The following is a 27,047-nucleotide window of genomic DNA, read 5'->3' as shown; positions in this document are numbered from 1 at the left end:
TCTCTCACTCTACATTGCATGTATGGCTGACTAAGTACTTTTTTTTAGAACTGATGAAGTATTGAGTAATTATTCATTGCATGTTCATTGGGTATCACAACGCATCGCTCATGCATTTTTTAGCACGCTAAGCACATCTGAACGTTTTCTAGAACGTATTGATTAATGATTGATTAGCGATTGATTCGTTGTCGATTGGCTATAACTAAGAGTCGATGGCTGTACTAGGATCTGATTGGCACGCAACCACTATCAACGGCGCATACAGGCCGAGTTCTTGCGAACGTGAGACGCAGAATTCGTTCCGAAGAAATGTTCGACGATTAAGAGTATGGCGTACTCAACTATGGGAGAGCGTTGAGCTGCCCCAGTTAGATAATGAGAAGCTTTAGCAGCTGCGATGCTTTAATAAAAAGTTCCACCTCCAAGTTAAGCTGCACTGATTCGCTTGTGTTTCAGTTGTGTTTGTCTCGTGTTACCTGCTCGTTCGTCCTCTTCTATCTTGTTGATTGGCTCTCTTTTGTTCTTTTCGGGTGATTGTGCGACTTCCATTTTATTTTCAATTGTTGTAACTATCTCATTCGTTTTGCGATTATCTCTTTTCTATTCTATATGGTCTCGTTTTTACTGCTGTTCTACTTTTTGTTGCTCGGAGTGCGGTGAGTCAATGTCCCGGCGTTCGCGTTTCGCCGTCGCTTCGCTGGCTTGGACAGTTGGGGATGCTAGCGTTCGTTCGAAAGCGTGCATCGGCGTTCCAAACCTGCAGCCTGTTCGGCGTAGGACGTCTGCGAAACGTGGGACCTGACCGACGCCGACGCGAGACAGGAGAGGACAACAAATTGGCCCACTAACCTGCTCCGCAGTTGAAGAGCCTCGTGAATTTGGTGCATGACCTTCAGAGCATGCGGAGCGAGACTAACGTGACAGCAATAAACCACTGTCAGCGTAACGTCCGCGCTGCTATTGGTCAGAATTTTCAGCGCTCGGAGGGTGTAGCCACCTTTGCTGGGGGGGGGGGCTGATTACGTGGAACGAACGACTACGCTTGCATCCTGCCTGGTATTATAAGAGAACTTGTTGTTGGGCTAGTTGGTAGATCATTTCGAAAAGTTTTTGTTTTGATAATGTATGCTGTTGGCCTTTTTTGGTGTGTGTGCGCAGAATGTGTCCTGTATATATTCAAGCCTTCGAGCTATGAATAAATCAGTTGAAAGTGAGCGCTGTGTGTTTGATGCATGGGTGTGTGCGTGTGTGAGTGATCATGTCAAGTTTTCGCGCTCTAATTAACTTTTTGAAATGCCTGGTATTATCACACGATGACCACCAGTGTTCGCCCATCATCAGCTGTGACATGACCATTCAGCAGCCACTACGCTGGCCTCACGGGAAGATGACGACTGGGGTCAAGATTATGTATGCTAGCTCTGAATCAGGATGAAACAATAAAAATAATCTGAACTATAGCTGCATAGTGTAGTGCATGCAGTGTAAGAGTTTGTATAGCGTACACACCCCATGGGTGGTGGTTCCTCCACATAATTTTTGTTAGGCTACAGATGAGTTGCTACACAAGATACGCAACCAGGGGATCAAGTTGCGCAAAGTACAGTGTTGCGTGACGTCACGAGTTGCATCATTGTGTTATTGTTTTCCACTCAACGTCAAGGCGACAACCTTGCGGGTGACGCTTGTCGCAAGTAACTCATGTGAGACGAGCGCATTGTCGTCTTATCAAGTGTGTTGTCATTGTAATCGTCGTCATGAAAGTACTGTATCGTTTACTCCAACGAAACCAGAGTTTTCTTCCAATATTTTTGCTGCCTGAAGTCGCTCCTCTCGTGACAGTCGACTGAAATGATGGAAGAAATAACTTTTTTTTTCGCGCACGCGATGAAAAGTTGCCCCTCACGTTCATTATAATCGTGGTCGTCTTACAATCGATCAATTAAATACAGTATTCTGAGAGGCAACGACTGACGCCATAACAGCAAATTTTCGAACATAACACCTGTTATCAGCAATACTTGATTGACGCATTAGAAAAAGTTCAAAACCAAGCAGCCAGATTTGTTAGCAACAACTATAATTCCTTTGCAAGCATCACAGAAATGAAAAGAGCATTGAAATGGGAGACACTGATGGTAAGGAGGCAGAAACTCAGGCTTAAGTTTCTTCATTGTATATATTATAATGGAAATGCCATTAACCCTCTTGATTATCTGTTCACACCAACGTACGTCTCTAATCGTCAGGACCATTCACGAAAAATATTAGAATACCGTTACAAAACCCACTCTTTCGATAGTTCCTTTTTCGTAAAAACAATACAGGAATGGAACCGTCTACCGGATGATCTCGTCAATGAAACTGATAATGATTCATTTTTTTCTTCATTGTAACAACTCCCACAATATCACTGCCACTAAAAATGTTTTGCTGTCTCAAAGCGTGTGCGTGTTTTCAAATGCATGACTGTGACGTTGTTTTCACTCACCAATATTCGAGTGTTTTTTTCTCTTAAAATATTTTGAGTGCTGTTTTATTTGTTGAATCTATTGCTTTGATTGAAAACTATGTAGTTAAATTATTATGTGTACCTCCCCTACGTAATGCCTCATGGCGATGTAGGTGAAATGTAAATAAATAAATAAATAAATAAATAAATAAATAAATAAATAAATAAAATGTGGGTTAAGAGTTGTCCGCACACGAGCGACATGTTTACCTATAAAATATACAACTTTTACAATATAGAACACAGACGAACGCCTTCACTTAATATTTTATCGAATATTTTTATGAACACGTGAGGGGTCCGACAATATATAGGGCGTGGTGTAAGATACAGGGCAATAGTGACGCATTCGCGAGCTGTGACGAAGCAAGCAAGAATAATATTTTCAGCCTGTCGAGTCTGCCGCTAGATCTTTGGGAAATACTAACTTGCTTGCTTTTGACGCTCGAGGGAACAGAGGCGCTGCAGCGACAGGCGTACAAATAAGGACTGTCCGCCGCAAAAGCGCGGCCTAGCGACAAAAAACTGCGTCGCTGCTTCACTTACAGTGACGCGGCTGGTGTTGAGAGTATTGGCCACAGCCTCGGCATTAAGATCCGGCAATGGTTCGTGGTCTAAACGCGCCGTCGCTGGTCGCTGAGACCGACAGTCTCAACACCGGCCGCGTCACGGTAAATGAAGCAGTGACGCAATTTTTCGTCGCTAGGTTGCACTCTTGTGGCGGACAGCTCAGTAAAGAAGAAGAACAATGCACATGCTGCGGGAAAGATAAGGAAACGGCGGAGCATGTTCTGATTGAATGTGGAGATATCCACCCAGGTGTACGTTTGGGCACGAGCCTACAGGAAGCCTTGGGTTTTAGGGACAACAATGGAAAGCTGAACACACCCGCGATTGAAATAATTGATTGATTGATATGTGGGGTTTAACGTCCCAAAACCACCATATGATTATGAGAGACGCTGTAGTGGAGGGCTCCGGAAATTTCGACCACCTGGGGTTCTTTAACGTAGTAAGAGACGGTTAGAGTATTGGTGGCAGAAAATTAGAGAGAAAGGACAAAAATAAATATTGAAAAAATAAAATATGGACAGTGTGCCGTAAATGGCAGAGAACTTAAGCTGAAAATTTACCTTTTTTTCCATTAAGATAGAATTTATCGAAGTAGAGGCATTAGGCCAACATAAAAAAAAAAGGAAAAAAGGTTGTTTTTTTTTTTTGTCGAGCCTGGTGGCATACTTGTCACCACCCCGTTATAAAGGGGACGCTCATAGCATCCATCCATCCATCCAGCTCTTCTTCGGATAGCTGTCGCTGCAGCGCCGCTGTTTGTTCCCTCGAGCGTCAAAAGCAAGCAAGCAAGCATTTCTCAAATATATAGCGGTTGACTCGATGAGCTGAAAACAATATTCCGTTGCTTCAGCCAGGTTTCGCGCAGCATATTGAACATTCATGTATTTCATGCCGGCGGCAATACGCCTATACATTCCGGTGGTTACTCACTTGGACATTCGAGCTTTCATTTGTTTAAAAGGCCCGAAAAAGACAATCTCTCCGAAGAATGCGATCTGCCTGAAGTTCGGACAGTTATTATGCAATTCAGAAGCACTGTGGTCGATCGTGAGCACAGAACCTGGCCTTATTTCGCTCTAGTTTGTAACTCTTGACTCGTCGCGTTCTTCTGAACAGACGCGTGATTACAATTTGGTGATCCTGACACTCTTCTAGAAAAGTCGTGGCACCCAAAAGGAGGACCATCATGCCTATTTAAAGCAAGTTTTATACACGTCGTCTGGACTCGCTCATAACAGTATCACATTCTGTTTTCTTTTTAGATTGAATAGCTACCCGATGCTTGCAGCAGTTGTATAGGGTTCGGCATCCTTAAGCTTTCTGTGTGTTGTAGCTTTGTGTGCTTTTTTTACTTCAAGAAGGTTTATAAATCCCCCCCCCCCCTTTTTTTTTCACACCATAAATATGCAGGCATACATACTTGATTTGCCGAAATTCACGGTGATGCACTGTATTTCTGCGAACAGAAAAATGTGACAGCAAGGAGGAGCCTCAGAAACAAAAGTTTTATTCATGGCATTTATTAGGTTACACCAACAAAATGATAATATGCTTGCATAAAAGTGCAGACTCGGAAACGGGCTAACCCCCGTATTCTAGAACTTGCCTTCACTCAACGCTTCGCCTTCACTTGAGAAAGCCGATGGGAGTGCCATCTCTAGGCACGGCAAGTGACTGCATATCAGCAATAGTCTGCTGCGATTCCTGAGTAGCGCAGCGTCATTTTCAGCTGAGTGGTGGCGCAGTGCTCAACTTTGTCAAGTGAAGGGGGAAAGTCGAGTCGAGGAGCGTTTGTGTGAATACGGGGGTAAGTCATGACCTCAGGCTCGGCGAGCCACAAACAACTATCAGTCACATACAGATATATTACCTTTCAGTGGAATCGAACATTGCACTGGGTGCTACAAAACGAAGCATGCCGCCGCAGTATAATCTCTAGACACACTCTGGGCATCGCCCGCTCGCAACTGCGAGCGATAGTGCGATAAAGCGAAGCACGTGAAAAAGCTCTAAACCTTGCTGTGCAGAATTGATTACAGACGTCAGTCACCTTTAACCTGATCCCGCACTTATCGAAGATAATGCATCGTAAGGGTGTAGTATCTCGATACCGATAATAATGGCCTTCAACCGGCGAGTATTCTAGTCCTCATCTATAGGGCACAGTGAAATTTCGTTGAAAAACATCGTATACCTGCAGGAGCATCGTTGTATCTGGGCTGGTACAACGTAACTATTTTTATTCCGGTGCTATTCCTTTTTCGTCTTGCCAAGCATCGAAAGGGCTCTGGGTCGATATTCGATCACGCGACTATCGCGGCTTACCTAATGTGATTAGTGGACGATGCGAAAAGAACAGAACTTTGTATTGAGGTCCATTGCCGCTACCGATCTATATCAAAAATCATTACATCTAGAGGCACACGTTTGCAAATTGACAATAAGCAACCCAACACATCTTCCCTTAACTGCATAATGATAAGAGTCAATGAATTCAAGTTCTTATTTCATTCGCAGATATGACCGTACTTTGCCAATATCGGTACTATTATCAGTAGTTTATCATCATTTGTTGGTGCTTTCCGTCCTTAAATCACCGTATGAGTATGAGGGTTGCCGTAGTGGGGGGCTTCTGAACTTTTAACCGTCTGCTGTTCTTTACTGGGCATCTTCATCAAGTACACGGGCCTCTATAGCACTTCAAGTTCATCGAACTCTTATGAGTTTGTCCGGAAATGAGGTGAAAGAAACTTAATGCAGCGACCGTTGTTGCTGAATTATTCGCGGTGTCCAAATGGGGCCGGGACCGAAATCTAATGCCCTTGTTATCCTCTTAAATGTATGCTAAAACACGTTATCCTCTTAAATATATACTAAAACACCCATACTTTTCCGTCAGTTTCTCTTGAAAAATCCAGACCAGCCATATTTACGCTAAAAATACGTAGAAAAAGAAGAAGACATCGATGACCGTATTGAGAGACGGTGCTGTTTTCTTAAGTGCTTGGTGAAAGATGGCCGCAAATACAGTCTTCGTGGTTAGATTTGTATCGCATAGCACATTTCGTTCTTTATGTGTTTACAACGTGCGAGATGTATTGAAAAGAAAGTCCATTTCAGATCAACTGAAGATATCACAAATGATGCAGGCTAAAATAAACAAAGTTAAACGAGAAGCTATCGCTAATAAAAAAGGGAAGGAAAAAAACGAATTACGAAAGAACAGAGGAACCCTGAAAATCACTCCGTAAGGTGCTTTTAGTCAGTCGGGAAATTCATTGATATTCCGGAAGAAAAAGAAAGCAGAGTTTGCGTCGAGTGCGGGATCGGGAAGAAGATAATAATAACTGAAGATGAGACTCAAACGCGAGAGTAGTATGATATCGCTTTATCAGTCACGTTTCCCCTATTCCATCGGCAGGTCAGTCATTACGGCTTATCTGTGCTGTTCTCAGCGAAGCTATTGCTACATGCGATCGGCGAGCCAGGCTGAATAATGCTCAAAGACGGAAGTACTGACGTGGCATGTCAACTGGCTATATCTTATGTGTACAACCGTCTCGACCACCATTTCAGAGGACGTTGTCACCCTATAAGGGTATGTAAGCTCATCATGCACCAATCACATCCTCACCACCGTCGTAACTCCACCTGCTGCTCTCTTTTATGCTTGATGACTATTGAATTCATTTATTCTTAGGCATAAAAGTTCAGCTGATAGTAATACGCGTTTGTTTGTGCTACCTTATCAGCCTGGCGTTTCGCCACTTCCCGCGCTGTTCCGCTGTGAGCCATTCGGAAGCAACTGTCCAAGCTTCAGCGATTTATAGTGTTTTCGGGTGCGTTCAGCGGCCATCTCGGCCTGCCTACGTTGCCCTTTTCTGTCCCTAGCCCCAACATGAACGGGGCAGTAGTTACCTCATTGGCCAAAGAGGACTGTGTGGATGGGCACGGCGTTTCAATGGTTTTGTTCACATGACGTCGTGATTTTTAGAAGCCAGAACGGAGTATACGAACATTATGAACCAGAAGAATTTCAGCGGGCGCTACAATTCTGCCACTTGCGTTTTTCGTGTCCTCGCGGGAGTGGTTGTGTTACGCTTCAACATCTCGGGTGCACTTTTGGCGCCAAGCCTAACCTCGTAAGCGCACTCGGAATTCTGTAAGGTTTCCCTGTCACCTCTAGTTCACCGTGGACGTGATGCCAAATCCTTCATGCCTTCCGTTTCACAACTCTCACTAGCGCAGAAATGTAACCCCAGAGTTATTTCACTTAGTAGTCTTGACATTGTCAGGCAGAAGGTAAGGCGAAGGTCATTGCTAAGCATATTAACATTCACATTTGACATGATACATTCAAACGCATTAGCGCTACAAGGCAGTGGTTGTCATTCATACATTCTCTGGCAACAGTTGCGTACGTTTGGCGTCTGAGAAAAATAACGACACACAAAAGCAAATAAATTCAGCTTTGCACGCGTAAGCGGGAAGCTGGAAAGCAGCTGCGCCAATGTTGTGCCCAGAATGCGAAAATGTGGTCTCGTAACGTCCCCGACCGCGTCAGCCTACACATATGAGCATCACATGCGCGTCTTACATCCGCCAACGCAAGGCTGACTTTTTTTCGTGAGAAAGATAAACACGAAGGAATGTTGATAAAGATAAAACAGGCGACTTGCGAAACCGTGCGTACACATCATCACCGCTCAACTGATTGTCGCGGGCAAGTTCAGCGAATTTAGACTGGCGAGTTCTAGAACGAAATGAAGTGAGGTTTATGTGACGACAAAGTTGGTCGCTTCGAATATGTCGTGAAAGCTTGAGTATGCATAATAAGTGGACGCCGAGTCTGCACATATAATTAATAACTGTGGGTAATAATTAAGAGTATTTTTCTAACTTGCTGTGACTACTGAACGTATTTTTATTTTCGTACCGCACTTTTAAAAAAACAAGCAAAAGAAAGTTCTTTAATGCAACAATGGTAGAACTTGTGCAGCTAATATCATCGTCAATCCTCGACGCATGATTACTGAGTTCGTTAATTTGTATGTGTTAGTGCATATATATTACTCTGTACAAAAATAAGCACGCCGGTAAACCACGAAGCAGAATGCGACTATAGCGCGTGCAGCCTACGCGTTGTTCCTATTGCTTTAGCATTTTGCATTGTCACCGAAGAAAACAGTTTCCCGACAACACAATTCCCCATTGTTCGTATTCGACTCCGTTGATCGGTCACTCGGGTTTCGGTCAGATCGGGCTGGTCGAGTTTTAGCCACTCGTTCAAACACCGTTCTCAGCCGTCCTCGGCGTTCAGTCGAAGTAGCCCTTCAGCTTCCCGGCGTGCGACACGGTCAGACTTCGCAGAGACCTGGACCTCTCGAACAGCGAAGGGTCCGTGTAGATTGGCTCGCTCGGGTCCTCGAACTTGGAGGCCGGAGGAGCGGGTTGTAACTGGGACACGTACATGCTGCAGGGACTGGGCGAGGTCAGTCCGGCCTGGACGTTCTTCACCTTTGGTCCGACCAGGATTAAAGAACAAAAAAAGTGCATGAATAAAAAGAAGGCCATCGTTTATCCACAAGGGTGAAGTAATCCATGTGATATAGCAACAAATTTGCTAACTCCCTTAGACCCAGATCTCGCGTAACGTTTTTAAACGCTGGCGTAAATCTATGCGACCGCTCCCGCGAGCTAAGCGGTCTTCGTGTCTCAACGCGAAGTATGTGGTGTACAAGTTTAGGAAACGTCTAATAATGTCTGTCAAAATAGCGCGCATGACCACGGCCATTAGATCGAAGTTCCCAGTTGACGTCCGAGCTACGCAGCCCCCTTCACGGGCACCCTCCACGCTCCTTCACCCGACGGACCCAACCGTCGCGCTTCATATCAGCTTCAGCCACACCCGTCTGCAGCCTTCGCAAGCTCTCTCTCGCATGACACCAACGTTACAAGATCCTGCCGTTGCATGACACGCGGGGAGATATGTTATTATTTGGACGGTTACGTAACATGACAGCGACGGCAAAAACGAGCCTACAGTGCCCATGTTATTGCTATTGCAGTAATAATGAAAGAAGATTACAGAATTTGCTGTGACTGCACAGAGAATCGATAAACGGACAGCCCCGTTATAGCTAACGCTATGGATAGCACAAGCAAAAGTGCTAGTTCTTACGACGCACTCATCGAATAGCTTCAACGTTCTCACATCTTGTTCCGTTTGCATTTTGTTTTCAATGAAACGTAGAAAATCATAGTGTAAAATAACTATAGGGTGGACATTTAGAAGGATAGAACTTGCGGTGCATTGCCGCATTGAAGCTTGGTGGTTTAGACATTACGCGTGCGATGCTCAGCCATATTTTAGCTGTGTGGCAAATGCTGTTATCCCGATCATGATCTTTGGTAACCGCGTATACACGTAACAGACACGACCCGGATGATGATTTTGATGACGATAGCTATATTCAAAAGCTCTAGTAGACGGGAAGGCGACCGGTAGTCGTCTAACATGTTCGTCACCATAATGTAATATTTCATCTGGTACAGCCTAGCAGAGTTGATGCCTGTATCTCTTTTTTTTCTTTTTCATACACATTTCTGTTTTTTTTTTTAACGTGCTCTAGCTATTACGCCGGAAGCGGCTCCTGTTCTGTCAGTCGCATTCCCGTCTTCGGACAACATTTAAGACGTATTTTGTTTGTATCAACCACTGGCCATTTCACAAACTCGTCTAATTTGGAAACCAGGGCTTCTGAAAGGTATCCGCCTACCATCAGTCTTAATGAGTGTGTTAGCCAGCGTCGGCCGTGGCAGTTAGCTACTTCAGCGCTCCATCTTCGCCTACGGGACCTCCAAGCGCCGCAGGAAACGGAAAGTCTGAAAGGTCCACTTGCGATACTTTGCTTAGACAGAGCCCTAAGCTCCCACCCGAGTACAAGGTGCGTATCCAGGCGGACTGACAACGATAACACATACCTGCAGTTTTGATATCAAACCATCAAACCTTGAGCGCAAGGAAACGATGCAGGACGAAGAAGGGAAACACACAACCCAATCGCTGTGTGTTTCCCACCTCAGTACTGCGTCGTGTTCTTGCAGTCCTTTGATATCAAAATGCGGTACTGGCTAACCCACCCTGCTATCCTGTTACGTACCTGCAGCTTGATCCTCCGCACGTAGAACATTCCTCCCATGGCAACCCCAACGAGGGCACAGATGAGAAGAGCAAGGACCACCACCAGGGCGTAGTAGCCGGACTGGGCGACGCATACTGTTGGCTTCTTGTACACTGATAGGAAAGATTAAAAAAAAAAAGCAGGTTACAAGGGTAACTTCCGAGGCTTTTGCTATACGAAATGCCGGCATGGTAATGATACACGCACTTCTGGTGCACTTCGTAGTAATTTTGAGCTGTCAAGACTTTAAAAACGCGCACCTATATCTACATGCACGTCATCGGAATGATGCTATAATGGAGGGAACTCGATCACATATCTTCGTACATAGCTGGGGAAAAATTAGGTATAGAAATTACATAGGCACTAGTGATTGCATACACCACTCTTTCAAGCTGTCAAGTAAATTAGCCATTGTAAAATAAACGAAGGTAAACTGCAACATAATAAAATAAACAGAAGAATGAATTGTCAAAGCTTGCTCACTATCCCGCTGTATTGTGTTCGGAACGGAATTTCTTTATGCGCCGATGTTTAGCATACCTCACCATACGACACAATAGGAAAAGATAACACACAATTGTTCCTATAATTAAATGACGGAATTGTGCCTAAACATTTAAACTCAACCAAGGCAGCCAATAAGTCAGTAATATAAATAACCATATAAACCAGATGAAGTTGTCAGCCTGAAGATTTACGTTAATCTGGTAAGCGGATTGGTTTTTCTCATGGTGATGCGTGGGTGCAAGTCACGGATCTCGCGAAAATAAAAAAAAATAATATTAATAAGACAACCCGGAACTTGCAGACAGTTCGGAAATTTACATGGACAGACAAACGAACGAACGTTACTGTCATGAAAGGAGTTAACCCTGAAAGTGCCTCAGAAGCGATGGTCTTGAAGATAAAATTTATTTTTAAATCTTGGTCATGGTCATGCGAGCTACCTGTTGAGCGTAGAGAAATACTACACCAGCCGACATGAAATGTAAGGCAATGCGTCGATGACTACGTATATTACGATTAGATTGTAACTGGGGAAGCCACTAGCGTACGTGGCAGCAGTCCAGGCCATCTCTAGGACGAACGGCCCGTAAACAAGTGCTACGTGTCTGGAAAGCGCTCGATTCCGCCTCTGTGACTTTTTCCTGCTTATCGCGCTGTTTTTCATCTTCTGTGAGCGTGTGAAACGTACAGCGGCGATCAAAAATTTGTTGGAAGCCATGGGAGCGCGTGGCCAACAGCAGCACCACGGCGCCTTCTCACGGCTACCAGAGAAGCTCGAGAGCGCTCACTGCGCTAACGCGTCCTTTCCTATACCTGCCAGCCTGCGCTTTGGCTGCCTTAAACAGCGCGCGCACCGGAACGCCAGAAAAAACAGCAAGGTGTCACTTTTTGCACGGGCCTCGGAAGCACCCAGCGATGATATCGTGACAAAAAATTGGAGGATCCTTAAGCTTCGCCTTTAAGAGTTGAACGCGATAGCGAAATCCAGCCCCTAGTGCACCCTTCAACCGCTAAGTGCATACTTATTCATATGTTTTGTTAAATACACACGCACGCACAGAAACACGCACACAGTAGATTGGACTAGCGTGCGCTATTATCGCCGAATGGACTCGTTTTCATCGTGACACCTGTCGAACGAATTGTGTTGAAGGGGCCCTGAAACACTTTTTCAAGTAAGCATGGAATGAATTCACTAGAAGAGCTTATTGCCTCACGAATTCAACGCCGCAAAAATTTTAAGAATCCGTCCAGTGCGAGTGGAGTTACAAAGGTTTGTCGCATGCTGCAATTGCATTATCTCTTTTCTCGTCCCGGCGAAAGCGCTGGAAGATAAGCAGGGAGGGGTGGCAGGGCGAAGAAACTATCGCACCTCGTGACCCTGTGCACTTTTTATTTTTCTTCGAACGTGCGGCTTTTTCGGTGTGATCGCGTGGACAAGTAGCGGCCTCCTGTGGCTCTCTCGGTAACTTGATTTTTTGGTCACAGACGAACAGACGAGTTTTCGCTCACAACCAACAGGGCCGACGCTAGCGGTTGGTTTTGTTCGACACGAGCTCTCTAACGATATCGTGTTAAAATATCTGACTTGTAGCGGGGTGTGCTTCCGCGGTGCTTGCAAAAGTGACACCTTGCGATTTTTCTGGCGTTCTCCATGGTGCGCGCGCAGTTGAAGGCAGCGAAAGCACAGGCTGGTAGGTATAGGAAAAGATGCGCTCGCGCAGTGCGTGCTTTCGAGCTTCTCTGGTAGCCGTTAGAAGGTGTCGCGGTGAAGTTGGCCACGCGCTCCCGTGGTTTCCAAAATTTCGATCGCCACTGTACACTGTCATCCTTTATGAAAAGGAACACGCTCACACGCAGTTTTCGCTTTGCGTCGGCTGCCTGCAGCACCATAAACCGGCGATTGAAGAAAGCACGTTCGTTTTTGACGTTATCAATCGGTTAAAAAAATGGCAGCGTATCCACGGAGTGAATGATGGATAGTGGGGCGAAGCATCCGTCCGTCCAGTCGTTCTTGCTTGCGTCCATCGATGCGTGCATCTGTGTGGCCGCCCGTGCGTCCATCCGCCCGTCCATGCGTGCGCCTGTTCTTGCGTCCGCACGTTCACCTGTGCGTCCGTACCTGCTTTCGTCCATGCATCTGCTTCTGCGTCCGTTCATGCGTCCATTCCTCCATGCAGCCATCCATGCGTCCATCCATGCATCTGTCGGTGTGTCTGATCGTCCACCTATTCAACACTCCAAGTACCACCATCTCGCATATTTTCATCTCATATTCCTCATGTAGAAGCACCGCTATACAGCAAACATACCATGGACTGAACGAGAGGAGGCACACGCACACTTTCTTATGCCTACTCCACACTGAAACATCCGCTTTCTACCGCGACCGAAATTCCCCTGCCGCCGAAACGCAGCGTTGTTCGCACTGGACGCGCCCCGCGCCACCGAATATGCCATCTACTACGGGGCGAACGCGGAATGGATGCGCTGTCACCCGGTTGTTGTCGTGGCTCGCAAACGCTATTACGATATCCGGTGGTGTATACTTCGACGATTCTCATACGCAAGAAGCAAGAAAAGACAGTACTGCTCACTTTGCTGGCAAGTGGCTGTCTTGTAATGCACGAAGAGCAGAAAAAACCACCGACGCCAGCGGCGTTAGCGGGTTAGTTTTGCTCTGCAACACCGCAACAAGCTCGGTCACGCCAACAGCAAGCTCGGTCACCTCTTCCACGAAACACGGACGCGAAGTAGGCACAGAGTAGGTTAAACTACCGTTGGTTTCAACATTCAGTTACGTGCACTGTGGCATAACAAGTGAGTAGGGCTTGGCCGCCATTTTTCAAAATTCCTTGACTAGCGCTCCTATTGGTCCGCGGTGAACGATTCGGCGGCAGACGCCGCAAAAATCGGTCCCGAGAGCGATCGGCGCGGAGAGGGCCCTTTCGGCGAATCTCGCCGCCGCCGAACCGGATTCGGAGCACTTTCGCCGGCCAGAATGCTCAGTGTGAACGCGGCCTTACGGCTTGCGCTTCGTGTCTACTTCCCACCTTTAACCACCTCGAGTTCATGGTATATACTAGTTCACTGTATTCATGGCACTGCGGCCCAACGCTCGCTAAACCTTTCTAAAACCAAAAAAGTTATGCCCAGCGAGTACAACGTAGCAACCCTTTCTTGTATTCTGTGCGTTGTTGAACAATAAAAAATTTTGAAGCGTGCGCGTTAACTAAAAGCCAAATTCTCCTGTCTCTCATTTCCCCTTAGCAGCCATTGGCATGTACATTAAGCACTATCTTTTATTGTTGAACAACGCACAGAAGAAATCTCTCACCGGCACCAGCTTGGAGGTCAAAATGTTATACTTGCTACACACTACTACACGGCTACGAGGGACGAACAGGCGTTGCTGTGAAACGCTTCGCCCCTAAAGTAATGATGAGTCAAGTCAGGTGGACCTGCGCTTTTAGATCACGATCCCGCTCCGTTCTCGCAACGGGCGATGTTCTTCAAGCTCTCGGTTGATGGTGGTGTGGGTAGCCCCCGCTAAGCGCACGCCACGCGCTCGCGTCTTCCATTGCATAAAGGACAACAGTACTCCGCCTGGCCCAAATGAGTACGTCAGCCAGGCATTTTTTTCTCGTGCAGAGCGCCTGCTGTCTGTTACACCGGGACTTCGAGCCCCTACACTTTGCCTCCCAGCACTCGGTGTCATGAAGGTGAGTTTTCAGAGCGCGTACAAGATAACCATTAGGGTTACCGTTAGGTGGACTTGGAAAAGGTGCCAGAACTGAAGCCAATAGTTGGCAAAGTAGCCATGCAATTTAAATATTGTTACGGGAAGTATATGTTGACTCGTTAGATTTAGAATAAACTCGGTGGCGGACAACACGACGCCCAGCTCCCAGAGACTCTCAACGTCGTCTTCACCCTTGTGCTCTTCGTCGTTCTCTCCCTCCCGCTGCAATATTATCGCTAAACCTGTAGCCAAGTAGAGCCGGAGCGGTATTATGAACAGCCTTTACTACTGATGAATGAATAAAACCAGTTTGAATAAGTAAACACAAAAGTTTAAAGTTTAAAAAGTAGCCAGAAAATATCTGTGGTGCCAATTGAACATTTTCGTCGCAACATGGGTAGAAAGGTATAGCCGATTCGGAGCGAAGTAGCCACCATTGGCAAGCCTGGTGAAGCATGAAAAAAAAAAAAAAAAAACGGGGTGGGAGGGGGGGGGGGGATTACCCCGCTTTTCTGGTTTAACGTCGCGTGACTGATTAAACAGCAGAGCTAGTGGCGTCATTTTTAGGCCCTTTATTTTCTTTGTCGGCTATTTTTTTGCTATTTCTTTTCATTCGCACTGCTTTCCTTTCGTGGGGTGTACTGCTTCTTTTCTTCCCCCTTTTATTACCGCTCATCCCACTGATTAGGCAGCCCTCGTGATGTTACATTGGTCAAGATGGGTTAACTTTTGCTTTTTTTTTTCGGAAGGTGGGGCTAATGACAACAGTCGATCAAAGCAGGAACAATACACCAGATCAATGTTGCCCACCCGAGTTTATTTTTACGTGGTCCTAAATCTAAACCCCGTATTCAGAAACGCTCCTCGACTCAAATTCCGTCCTTGACTTTACTTGAGCTGAGCCCTGCGCCGCCGCTCGACCGAAATTGACGCTGCGCTTCTCAAGAATCACTGCAGAATAGTGCCGATATGCAGTGACTTGGTCTGCCAAGAGATGGCGCTTCCATCGAATTTTTCAAGTCGAGGAGAGCCCTTGAGTGAAGGAGCGTTTGTCAATACGGGGGTAAGTCTCGGAAATGATCAACTACAGTACAGCGATCGAGGACGACTTACATGCCGACGGGCCCTCGTGCGGGATGTCTGCCCGGGAGAGGTAGACGTGCAGAAGTTCGTGCACTTCCTCGGCTTCCTCTTCGCTCGAGTTGGTTGCCTTGGTGGCGTTCTTCGCCGGCTTGGGTGCCTGGTCAGTCGCCGCCGCCGCTTTGGTGGCGTTCATCTTCATGATGGGCAACGAGACGGCGTCCGGAGTGTCGGGCTGCTGCTGGGGAACGGCACGCTTCCGGCGACCCCACGACGGGAAGGTGCCGGGCCGACCGCGGTCGCTGCAGATCACCTGGGGGAGAAAGCGTACGCGTTACTTAGTGGCGTCATTCAGTTCGGCATGCATAAGTATGCAGCCAGCACGGTAAAACTGTGTCGTCGGATATCACAAAATTTACAGCGGCACATAGCGTGTTGTGTTGACCGCATGTGGTTACTTATTGTGCGACTCACGTTTGCCCCATGTTATACGGCACTGCCGGCAGCGCTTTTAGACCACTTCGCCCTCCTCCGGGCGTCCATCACACGTGAAAAGACCTATAGGGATCAACGTGTTAGGGATATATCGACGCCCCGTATTGTCTACGGGTTTAGCAGTATGTTTCTTAAAAAATGCGTGGATCAGGTTGAAGAGCTCGCGTTTCGCAAATATATTGCGTTTGTGGCGTTGGTTGGGATCGAGAAATCCTCATCTTATGCGTGACCGAAAAATTGAGAACCACGCAAATGCAATAAAATGGTAAGAAAATTCACAGCACATCCACGTAATGTTTTATGACGAGAGGGGCGAAGCGTCCGTCCATCTTTGATGGACGGTTCGCCCAACAACATACAACGAGGGAACCACCCACACCCTAAGCAGCTTAGGGTGTGGGTGGTTCCTGGGTCACAGTGGGGATCTAACCAGGGTGGTTTGCATGGCAAGTGGATGTTCTACCACAACAACACGCGTCTGCTTGCGAGTACAGTGAAAATAACTTAATCTGCTTTGAAATGGAGTGAAAGTAACTTTCATGCTTCAAAATACAGCATGAAGTATTGTAGCGATAATGCGGGGTAGAAGCGCCCTTTGCTAGCGGGCGTCAGAGTACGTGGCTATCTCAATGACTTCAAGGTTTAATAACGGTCACCTGCTACAAAAAGGGCGCACGTGCCACTGCGCCTAGAGCCAGTCAACAGGCTCCGAAACGCGCAGTAAAAGCTCGCGCATCTTTCGAACGCCTGACTAACCTCCTTGTACGCGCAGTGGCATCAACTCGGCAATCGGCGACGTGGCGCAGCACGCAGCTCATCGATTGGTCTCAACCATGTCTCAACAAACAGTAATGTAGTCAACGTCGCCGTTCGCCCAGTTGACGTCACTGCGCGTGGAAAGAAGCTGGTCAGGCGTTCGAAAGATGCGCGAGCTTTTACTACGCGTTTCGGAGCCTGTTGACTGGCCCTTTAAGACCCCGTAGTGGGTGCATAGCAAGTCAGAAAAGGTTTCGTGCACTAAATGTTTGAAGTGCGCACTAAAGAGGAGGAAGAGAGTTTAAGCGGAAAGACAGTGAGGTTAGCCAGTTCCTAGACCGGCTGGCTACCCTGTGCTGGGGAGAGGGGTGAGGGGAATGACAGATGTTAAAAAGAAATGTTGCGAAGAGAGGGAGAAATTTTAAAAAAATGCGACAGAGGAAAGGCAACATCAAAGAGTATAAGACACTAAAGTCTGTCTCTGAGGCCAGTTGTCCGCAAAAAGCGCTAAAACAGGACATTGCCGTCGTGTTCAACTCCTGAAACAAACGTTTATGGCCCAATTTTTTTTTCTATTAGACTCTGAGAGTAACAAGAAGTAGGTGGGGTAACATGATCAATTGTCCGGTTCGCAACGCTTTAATGAAGACAGGGTGTACGGACCAGAGAGACATAAAAAAGGAGGACGAGAGACAGAGAGTATATGCGCACAATCGCTGTTCACAGCACGTGACCAGACTTGATCAGTGCTACAGTCGCTCATGCTCTAACCTCTCTGTCCAAGCACTCCAAGTTTTCGCACAAGATGCAACAAAAATTTTTCTACACACACACACACACGCACGCACACACAACACACACACACACACACACACACACACACACACACAACACACACACACACACACACACACACACTTAATGCGATAGTTTGTGTGGAAGCGTCGGTGTTTACGTAAAATAGACCAGGGATCTTTTCAATCACACATAAAGCAGCACATGAAAAAGATTTTCTTAGATATTAGATCACTCGTATTCTTGAAAACAGTTATGTCTCCCCCTTTCAACGCACATAATTGCTAGCCTTGAATGATTGATCGTTTCATTAAAAACTCAAGGATCTCTTACATATTCACGTATTACGACTCAAATGCAAAATCTATATTCTCTTTTCTTGTCAAGCGTATATCGATCCTCCCCCGCCTGCCTCATAAAGCTTTCTGCACATAACGTGATTTTCATTGCATCTAGGATCGGAGGCATTGCAAGTTTTCCGGCGCCGATGGTGAATTTTCGCGTCTGATGAAGCGTTTAAGCCTCAGAATGTTAGCAACACATGTACATCACTGAGAACAACATAGTATTAGATCTATGAGTGAATAAAAATGATTACGCCGTAAAAAACGGAAGGTGGACCATTTCCTTCTTGCATATCTTTACGCGGAATGACGCATTACAAATAAGTTGCGTCGAATATTGCATATTACCGGCTCGCAAGGGCCGCGACACGTCCTCACTGTCGCCTGGAAGACGAGCAGGTTGGAATCCGGTATCTTGAAGGCGTAGAACTCTGCTTCCAGTGCCCCGTCCGGAGCCTTGTGGAGCTCGGGAAACACGTACAAGTCGACGGGGCAACTGCGACCAAGGTGTGCAAGCATATAGGATGCACATATAGGATATAGGACATATAGGATATAAGCATATAGGATACACGTCCTTGAAGAAAGAATGCAATAAGAAATGAGGGGTGTTGGTTTAGGCGATCGCGCTCTATTCGGTCATTCCAGCGACGAAGGCGGCGCCATGTATAGCCGCGCTCCGAAGCTGTGACACGGTGATAATCTGTGGCGCAGTTCGGTCTCTCAGTACTAATGAACCAATGAACGCGTCTTCACACTCTGCGACGTTGATGTGCACGCTCGCGACATCACCGTGTCGTCCGCCATTTTGACGTACCGTTGCACCGCCTATAGTCGAAGGAATGGTCGAATTGCGATGGCTGAAAGACGTCAAAGCAAGTTGATGTCGACGGCGTCGTGCCAGTAGATGGAGTTTGCCCACTAACTTTTTTTTGCTTTTTTTTTTCAAAAGTCAGCAAGAACTGCTGTCAAGCGTTTCATTAGAAGCTCAAAATAATAAAACGCTACTTCTTTCCGAAACTTGCAGCAAAAGCTGTGTATGTAATGGTACATCCGTAGGCGTGCGTGCGCTAAGAGGAGGAAAGAAACGCAGCCCCAAGTCCCCCACCCTGTCCTAATAAGTAAGAGGTGCGGGCTGAAGTCTGCCCTGTTCATTACTCAGAGAACAGAGGCATGGTCATGCCGCTTTCCGACAATAATGGAGGTTGACTGCGATTAATGCGGCTCTCCAACAAGCGTGTACACCTCCCACCTCGATTCCCAAGAATCCAGGGATCAAAGGCAGGTCATTGTGAAAAGCATATAACCATCTCACTTTCATTTTTTCTTTCATTTGTGTGAAGCATGTCTCTCGAACTCGATCAACCATGAAAGCAGGAGTAAGGGGGGAGGGGGAGGATTAAGAAGTCTGAAGTGAAACTGCCCCCCTTAATGGGAGAAACCCGCGAACATAGGCGTGCGCAGGATTCTCCTTCAGGGGGAGGGGGGAGGTGAAAGTCCCTCACAGTAGAGACATTCTGACACGAGTCCTGGAACGAGCGGAACGTGTCGTCGAGAAGCACGGCCTGGCAGCCTTCGTGGCTTACTATTCCCTTAGTCCTCACCCATTCGATTTATGGTAAAGTTGTTACTCACTCATCACAGCACCCCCCCCCCTCCCGTTCTTATCATGTCAATGTATAGGGCTGACTTCTCGTCCCTTTCTTTGATGAAAAAGGGGGGGGGGGGGTGGCCGGCCCTCTTTCCTGTCACCGCTGTCGTGCGCATGCCTGTGCCCGCGAACTCTCATCGGTATATCGCAAAATAAATATGTTTCTATAATATTGCAAACAAGATGTGCACTTATCTGTACTAGCGCTCACAATGGTGGAAGCACCGTGGAGTCTGCAGATTTTAGGGAAGAAACTTACCCTCTGGAGTCAATGAGGTGAACCTGCCGTCCGGAGTAGGGGTCCTTGGCAATCACGTTGGTGGCAAAGATGTCGCTGTAGAAATCGAATTGGTCTGCGAAGGAGATGGTGTGTTAGCCTTATACGGCGTGTCGACCGCCTCAAGTTCGGAGCGGCACTTACACTTTCCCCTTGCCTCTAGCCTGAATGTCAGCAAGTCCCCCACGGCGATGGTGGTCGTCGGAGTGCCCCGGTACAGGATGCGCAGCTGCACGTTCGAGGTCAGGATGTTCTGCGCCGGCAGGTGCTCGATCTGCGTCGGGTATCGGCTGTGGCCGATTTGACGGGAGTTATCATCGTAGGAGTGCCGAGTCGCACTAAATTTCGAAGACGAGCTAACTTGAGGGACAGATTTTAATTGACACAGGGGCATCATCTACGAAATATCAATGAATAATCTAGCTTAGAGCATATCTAAAATCGACAATAGAGTGCGTGTCGCGCCATTGCACGTGAAACTCTCCTTTGCTTTTCGCACACGAAAACGCGGGTGGAGGTTGTGCTTGCGATGCAAGAGGCGGTTGTGATTACGTGTAAACACAACCGCCACCAGCGTCACGAGCACAGTGTAAGGTACACCGAGGTCATGAGCCTTGTGTTGCATGCTATACTGTTCTACCGAGTGCTCTCTCTCTCTCTCTCTCTAAAAACCTTTTCAACGTAAGTAGGTAGATAGGGTGGGGGCAGACTTGCACGCCCTTGCCTCGCCAGATGCATGTTTGAGAGCCGCACATATATGTACAATCTTTCAGAACGGATTTAGCAGCACACATGGGTAGTGCCTTCGTTGAAAAGAGTTCCGACCGTGGCGCTGATGTGCACATGGTCTTGTGTGCCCACCCAGCCGGCTACGTTTACATGAAGACCACTCTTAGTCGCGCCGCGTAATACCGAAACGCCGACTGGACGCTATGAAACCGTCTACAAATAATCAACCGTGGCGTGTTCGAGCAAATGATTTCTCAAGCCGTGATGTGGTAGGCGTCAGCTACCCAACACAACAGAAAACACAAGATGCAATATTTTTGTGTGAGCGCAACTGTAAGGTAGAACGTTGGCAACGTTGAGGTGTATTCATGATGTCAAACAGCGCAAATTGCATTGTATGAAAAGTAAACCTAGGCAGTCATCTTCGGTTGATCAGTGTTGCCTAACGTGCACACCCGAAGTTAGCGGGTTTCAAGATAGCGGGTGGGGGAATTTCGAGTAAAGCGGTGGTAGAGCCCCGAGTACTGTGCGACTTTGAAATGGCTATTTTTTTCAACACCCTAGCCCTGGCCTCAGGCAAGAACAACGAGCCACTCTGGCATGGTGCGTCTCCTCCGAGGTCTGTTGCCTTCTGTATTATGTGTCTGTTTCGATAAGCATATAGGTGTCGAATAACCTCACATACACAACCAGCTGAGAGACGAGACATCAAAGGTGTCCGGCTCTCGTGATGGGAGGCAACAATTCCTGGGCATCGTTGTCGCTGGACGTTGTGGCCCATGTTAGCTCGGCGCCGTCACGGTTTCGGGTTTGTGCACGGAGCGGATACCCGAAGGTTCTCGAAGGGAGCTCGTCGACAATCGGGGGCTCCACATGACACCAGTTGGCTACTACCGAAAGTCGCGTCTAATTAGTACCGAACCCTAGTGTTATCATGTCTGTCGGCTTGCAACGTACAATCCGATAGGCCATCTAATGGCCGTGCGAATGTAACGTGAACTAAGGTCGGATTAACGAGAAGGTCTGCTGGGAGCATAGCTCGCTCATGGTGAAATTATTCTTGAGTTCGTAGTGGTGGACTCGTACAACTTCTCTTATATAGGGAGAACACAAATAGAAAGGGAGGGAGGTTAACCAGGGCTGAACCCCGGTAGGCAACTCTGCACTGGGAAAGGGAAGAGGGGTAGGAAAAGGAGAACACGCATACAGGTGTAAGTACCCTAAATGGCACGGATGTTTGTAGTCCAAACGGTGGCACAGAAAGTGTGTTTTGTCGTTTTTCTTTTAAAAAAATGTGCTTTCCTCTGTCGTATCGCACATGAACTCTACGTCGAGGCGAAAGTACTTTGCCGCACGTAAGGTTACATTCAAATGCGTAATTAATGAAACCAGTTAATCAGCTTTAATTCTAAACTGCAGGGCATTTCTTGGGGCTGGAAAGTTGTAGGGTGTGCTATCTGTTGCGTATTCATTTTTTTTTAATCTTAAAAAAAAACGCACGTATTGCATATAATAACAATGCGGAATTGAACGTCTGCAATCAGGCGAATTTTTCTTTTTTTGCGCTGATCATGATGAGTACTGATCAGCACCTCATTACAATACAGACATGTGCTACTGTGTTTTATCATGTTAAGTTTATTTTCGTGAATTAACATACGTTCAGAGAGACTTCTGCTGGACAGAACACAAAAGTCGCTTTCAGGTGCAACAGAATCACCCCCCCCCCCCCTCGTGCCTCTGGGTAGGCCTTTCGGTGGAGCTCTTCGCGTTCGTAGACACCCTTGAAATCACTTTTTCAAAGTGGCTTAGCTACAACGAGCTTCACAGTGACAGCTTGAAAGAACTCGTTTTTTGCTTGCAAAAAAGAAAAAAAAAACGTCACACTGGGCTGTGCACAACATAGTCAGAGCCTCACCAATTATGTGACCAAGTTTTTTCTGCCCACCCATTTTCGCTTTTACACAAAGGCACTCCACGAAGAGCGAGCATCTTCCCGTGAAAAAAAGAAAGTACCTGACTCTCAAACACGTCACCCAGGAAAAGCAAACAATGTCCTGTGGATCGCTTGTGAAGCACAAGTCTTTTCCTTTTTTGTGGATAAAAAAGACGTGCGACCAATTATTAAGAGTGCAAACAACTAGTGAGTCACTACTCGGAAATGCGTTGTATGATCAGTGTGCGGATAATAAAGTGATATCCCCCAGATACCGCTCGTGATTCTCGTCTCTATAAGTTCGATTATGCGTAGCAGAAGTAGCTATAACAAGCCATGCAGGTTACGAATAATGGGGATTTATTTGCAGATCATTAGCGCTTGAAGAAATGATGGTTCGCCGTGGAAGGTGTTGCGAGCGATATGGCTCACAACTAAGTTCATCGTTGCACTCTTCTACCACTTCACGCCGATAAAATGTTTCAGTGCCGTAACGCGCTCACTTTCGGCACCCTGTCAATATTTCAGTTCAGTCGCGCACTCGCTCGGGCATCCTGTAATTACAGAACGTAATTAACATATTGGCTCGGTCACTATTTGAGGTCATGTACGAGCAACAAAATATATTTTAAATGTTTCACATTGCCCGCGCGCGTGGTTTACTCCCGTCTTTGCGCAGCGCATCGCCGCCTTGGGTAACGTTGGATGGATGGATAGATGGATGAATGGATGGATATGGCTGTACCCTTTAGATCGGACGGTGGCTAGCGCCACCAAGCCGTAATACTTGATGAATCAAAAACTACATTTATTTTTTTTTCCTTAAATAGAAGAAGGTTGAGGATTCGTACTTTGCAGTGAAGGGTTTAATTTTCACTCGTGCCTTGACTTTAGCCACCAATCAGATAACCTCCTTCTAGTTAAGTCTACCCGCTTAAAGTCTATTTTGCCCTCCCTGTCCCTATACCCCAGTGCTTTGAAAAACTCTGCGCCATCATCCTGAACTATAGGGTGAAGCCCTTTACAGAACATCATCAAGTGTTCAGCAGTTTCTTCTTCCTGTCCACACGCACTGGATACTGTGTCTACCCCTTCGTATTTGGCCCGATATGTCTTGGTTCGCAGTACTCCCGTCCTGGCCTCAAACAGTAGAGAACTACCTCGAGTATTATCATAGATCCTTTCCTTCGGCAATTCCGTCTATTTGCGTGCCAGCGCCACCTGGCGGTTTCCTTCCAAGGCGTTACGCGCCAGCCGGCGCGTTTATCACACTTCTCTATTCTAGCCACTGTAACTGCGCAGCGCCTGAAGCAGTAAGTGCCTTCACCAGCTACTTTTCCTCTTCTTTCCTCTCTCCCTTCAGCATGTAAGAAACCGCGGTTCTCGTGGCTTTCCAGCAGGTCTCCTCTGAATGCATATCCGCTTGAAGGAATTAGAGCCTCTTATCTTGCCCTCAGGCCACAATAATGGCGAGTCACTGAGGCATGCGTACAGAAACGTCTCCTCAGAGAACTATTACCTTCTGCATTATGTGTCGGCTTCGATAAGTATATAGGTGTCGAATAACCTTACATACACAACCAGCTTAGAGACGAGACATCAAAAGTGTCCGGCTCTCGTGATGGGAGGCAACAGTTCCTGGGCATTGTTGTCGCTGGCCGTTGTGGCCCATGTTAGCTCGGCGCTGTCTTAATTTCCGGGTTTGGGCACGGAGCGAATACTCGAAGGTCTTCGAAGGGAGCTCGTCGACAATCGGGAGCTCCACACGACACCAGTTGGCTACTACCAAAAGTCGCGTCTAATTAGTACCCACCCTAGTGTTATCATGTCTGTCGGCTTGCAACGTACAATTCGATAGGCCATCTAATGGCCGTATGCATGTTAGAAGTACTAAGGTGGGACTAAGGAGAGCGTCCGCTGGGAAAGAGTAGCTCGCTCAGGTGAAACGTCTGGGTAGCGAGGCGCATCAGGTCTCTTTTTATGTTTCTGATGTGGAAGTTATGATTTATTTATTTATTTATTTATTTATTTATTTATTTATTTTTTATTTATTACAGTACTGCCAGTCGGATCTTCAGACCTTAGACAGGAGTGGGTACAAGTGAATAAAAAAAAAATAGTTAGAGTAAACACATATGAAGCACTGTATTGATTATAACAACAAAATAAGAAGAATACATTGAATTCATACAAGCAAAGCAGCAAGATATTTAGATTACTAGTAAAAACATGAATACGTAAACATATGGAAAAAAAAGAGCATCAGGGTACTTGTAAAACTCTGTCAGTGCTATATCCCATGGACTGAAGTGAGTTCGTATTGGTGGACTCGTGCAATTTAACTTGTATGCTTATGTAAGCGCCCTATAAGGCATTCATATTTGAATTTCGAAGACACTATCTGACGTATATACAGTGTTTTTTTTTGTTTTGTATACAATGCAATATTTTCTTCGTAAAAATGCTGTCACAATTGCGCACCTCCAATCTTCGCACATGAAATCTACGGAAAGGCCGAAATACTTTGCCGCACCTGAAGGTATAATTCAGTCACTAACTAATAAATGTCGTTACTTAACTTTTAAATATTAACTCAAGGATATCTGTTTATACGGAAAAGCTGTAAGGTGGTACATCATTTTTTATATAACCATTCTCTTAAACTAGTCTTTTTTTTTTGTAATGGGGATTTGACATACCCATTTCTTAACCCGCGAAAAGCACGTAATTTTATGTGTCAATAATCGATATTCAACGCTCTGATCTTGGCGATACTGATATAGAGTCCGAGGGGCGTGTCATGCTGCCACGTAAGGAACATGATAATAATTGATAGGGTTTAGCGTCCCAAAACCACGATGTTATCTTGAGGACCGTCGTAGTGGAGGGCTCCAGAAAGTTAGATTACCTGGGCTTCTTTGACGTGCACCAAGTGCACGGGACTCACGCATTTTCGCCTGCATTGAAAATTCGGTCGCCGTGGTGGGGATTCAATTTTGCGACCTGCCACCTTAACAAGGGGCTGGTTGGTCTATTCGATGAACAGGCCGAGGTCCTTTGAGTCGTGAGAGTGTGGGCCCGAAATCCTTGGCTCCCGATAGAAGCAGTCTGTGCCTCTATCGTGTCCTTTGCTGTTGTTGTGAGTGTGGCACAAAGCACGTCATGACATTAGCCTAACAGCTCAGTTTTTGTCGTAATCACTCTTGGAACCCCGGACTAAGGGTGCATCCCACGCCCTTTTTAACCATTCAAAAACCACAATTTCACTCCCACTCTCTCTATCTAATCTTAAAACGCCCAAGAGCACTAACCACACGTACGCGTTATAGTGCCGAATCGCATGGCCTGTATACTCGGCATCGCTTCGCGTTCCATGTCAACACATGCTCCGGCCTCTTCGACTGACACTGACGCTTATAATCGCGAGCTGGCGCGTCCCGACGCCTACGTGTGGTCGATGCTTAATCTTTGCACGCCCCACCCCACGCTGGGCTCGCGCCGCTGACTCGTAGGACGTTCTGCTTATTGGAAAGATTAGGCGCATAATAGACACTCACGAAGAAGAGATCGACGGGACAACTGCTGTCTTGCCCCGCGTATGGCGATTGAGCACAAAAGAGGCACTCAAAAAAAAAAAAACAATTCACACCATCTTCCTGAAAGAAACCCTGATGGGATGCGAAGCAGTAGGGTTCCGCACGGATGAAATCAGAGTTCTTGACTCGCGCCTCGTCGGGTTCATTGGCCTCCCGCTGTCGACGCTTCCATTAGGATTCCCTGTTTCGCACCTTGTCGGTGTTGCAGGCACGACGTCGCCATTCGCGAACGCGATCAGCTTTCATAACCCTCGCAACGCCGGCGACTGCTGGGTTAGGCGTTATCGCTTCGGCGGATGTTTCGTCGGGCGAAAAAGCGTCGTCTTCCGTCCTCTCCATCGCATATAAACGAGCCGAAATAGTGTTACCACTCGATGTGTGCTCGAGCGTTGCGAGGGAGGGAGAAGGTGAAGTGAGAAGAAGTTAAAACGTACTACATGTTTCAACGTGTACGTTAGGCGCGCGTCGCGTTTGTTGCGCGTCAACTGACGAGTCGGCGGTGTCGCGAGCCGTGGTAGTGGCAGGTGCTGCAGACGAATGGACGAGGTGGCAGCTGAGGTGCTGCGGCGAGCGTGCGGCAGGTGAGGGAGAAAGTGACGTCAGCGCGCACTGCGAGAGGAGTGTGACGTCAACACGCATCTGTGGCGTGACCTACTTGGCACCGCTCCGACACCTGTGGCGAGGGGAGCGCGTTGCAGCACGTTCTTATGGACGCACGAAGGGACAGCGTTACACAGACTAGTAAAAAAAAACTTCTTCGCATCTAAAAAAGTACACAGAACAGGCGCTGTTCGGTCCTGTGCGTCTCAGGTTTGTGGCTGTCTTTTCTCTGCTTAATATTTGCGAACATTGCCACGACAAGTC

At 46.9% G+C, this 27,047-nt stretch overlaps 1 protein-coding gene across 1 annotated transcript in view; it reads right to left on the bottom strand.

The window, feature by feature from the left end:
- Window positions 1–4,574: 4,574 nt before the first annotated feature.
- Window positions 4,575–27,047, bottom strand: part of nompA (no mechanoreceptor potential A) — a 152,546-nt gene continuing 130,073 nt past the window's right edge. The window contains exons 12-17 of the mRNA XM_037433065.2: window positions 20,067–20,212; window positions 19,905–19,998; window positions 18,343–18,490; window positions 15,638–15,917; window positions 10,252–10,385; window positions 4,575–8,605 (exon numbers count right to left, since the gene is read on the bottom strand). Coding sequence (XP_037288962.2) covers window positions 8,405–8,605; window positions 10,252–10,385; window positions 15,638–15,917; window positions 18,343–18,490; window positions 19,905–19,998; window positions 20,067–20,212 — 1,003 coding nt within the window. The 3' untranslated portion in view covers window positions 4,575–8,404. The remainder of the gene's footprint in view (window positions 8,606–10,251; window positions 10,386–15,637; window positions 15,918–18,342; window positions 18,491–19,904; window positions 19,999–20,066; window positions 20,213–27,047) is intronic.

This window comes from Rhipicephalus microplus, chromosome 10 (assembly GCF_043290135.1).
Source record: "Rhipicephalus microplus isolate Deutch F79 chromosome 10, USDA_Rmic, whole genome shotgun sequence".
Classification (NCBI taxonomy): Eukaryota; Metazoa; Arthropoda; class Arachnida; order Ixodida; family Ixodidae; genus Rhipicephalus; species Rhipicephalus microplus.
This window is presented reverse-complemented; position numbering and strand designations above follow the sequence as displayed.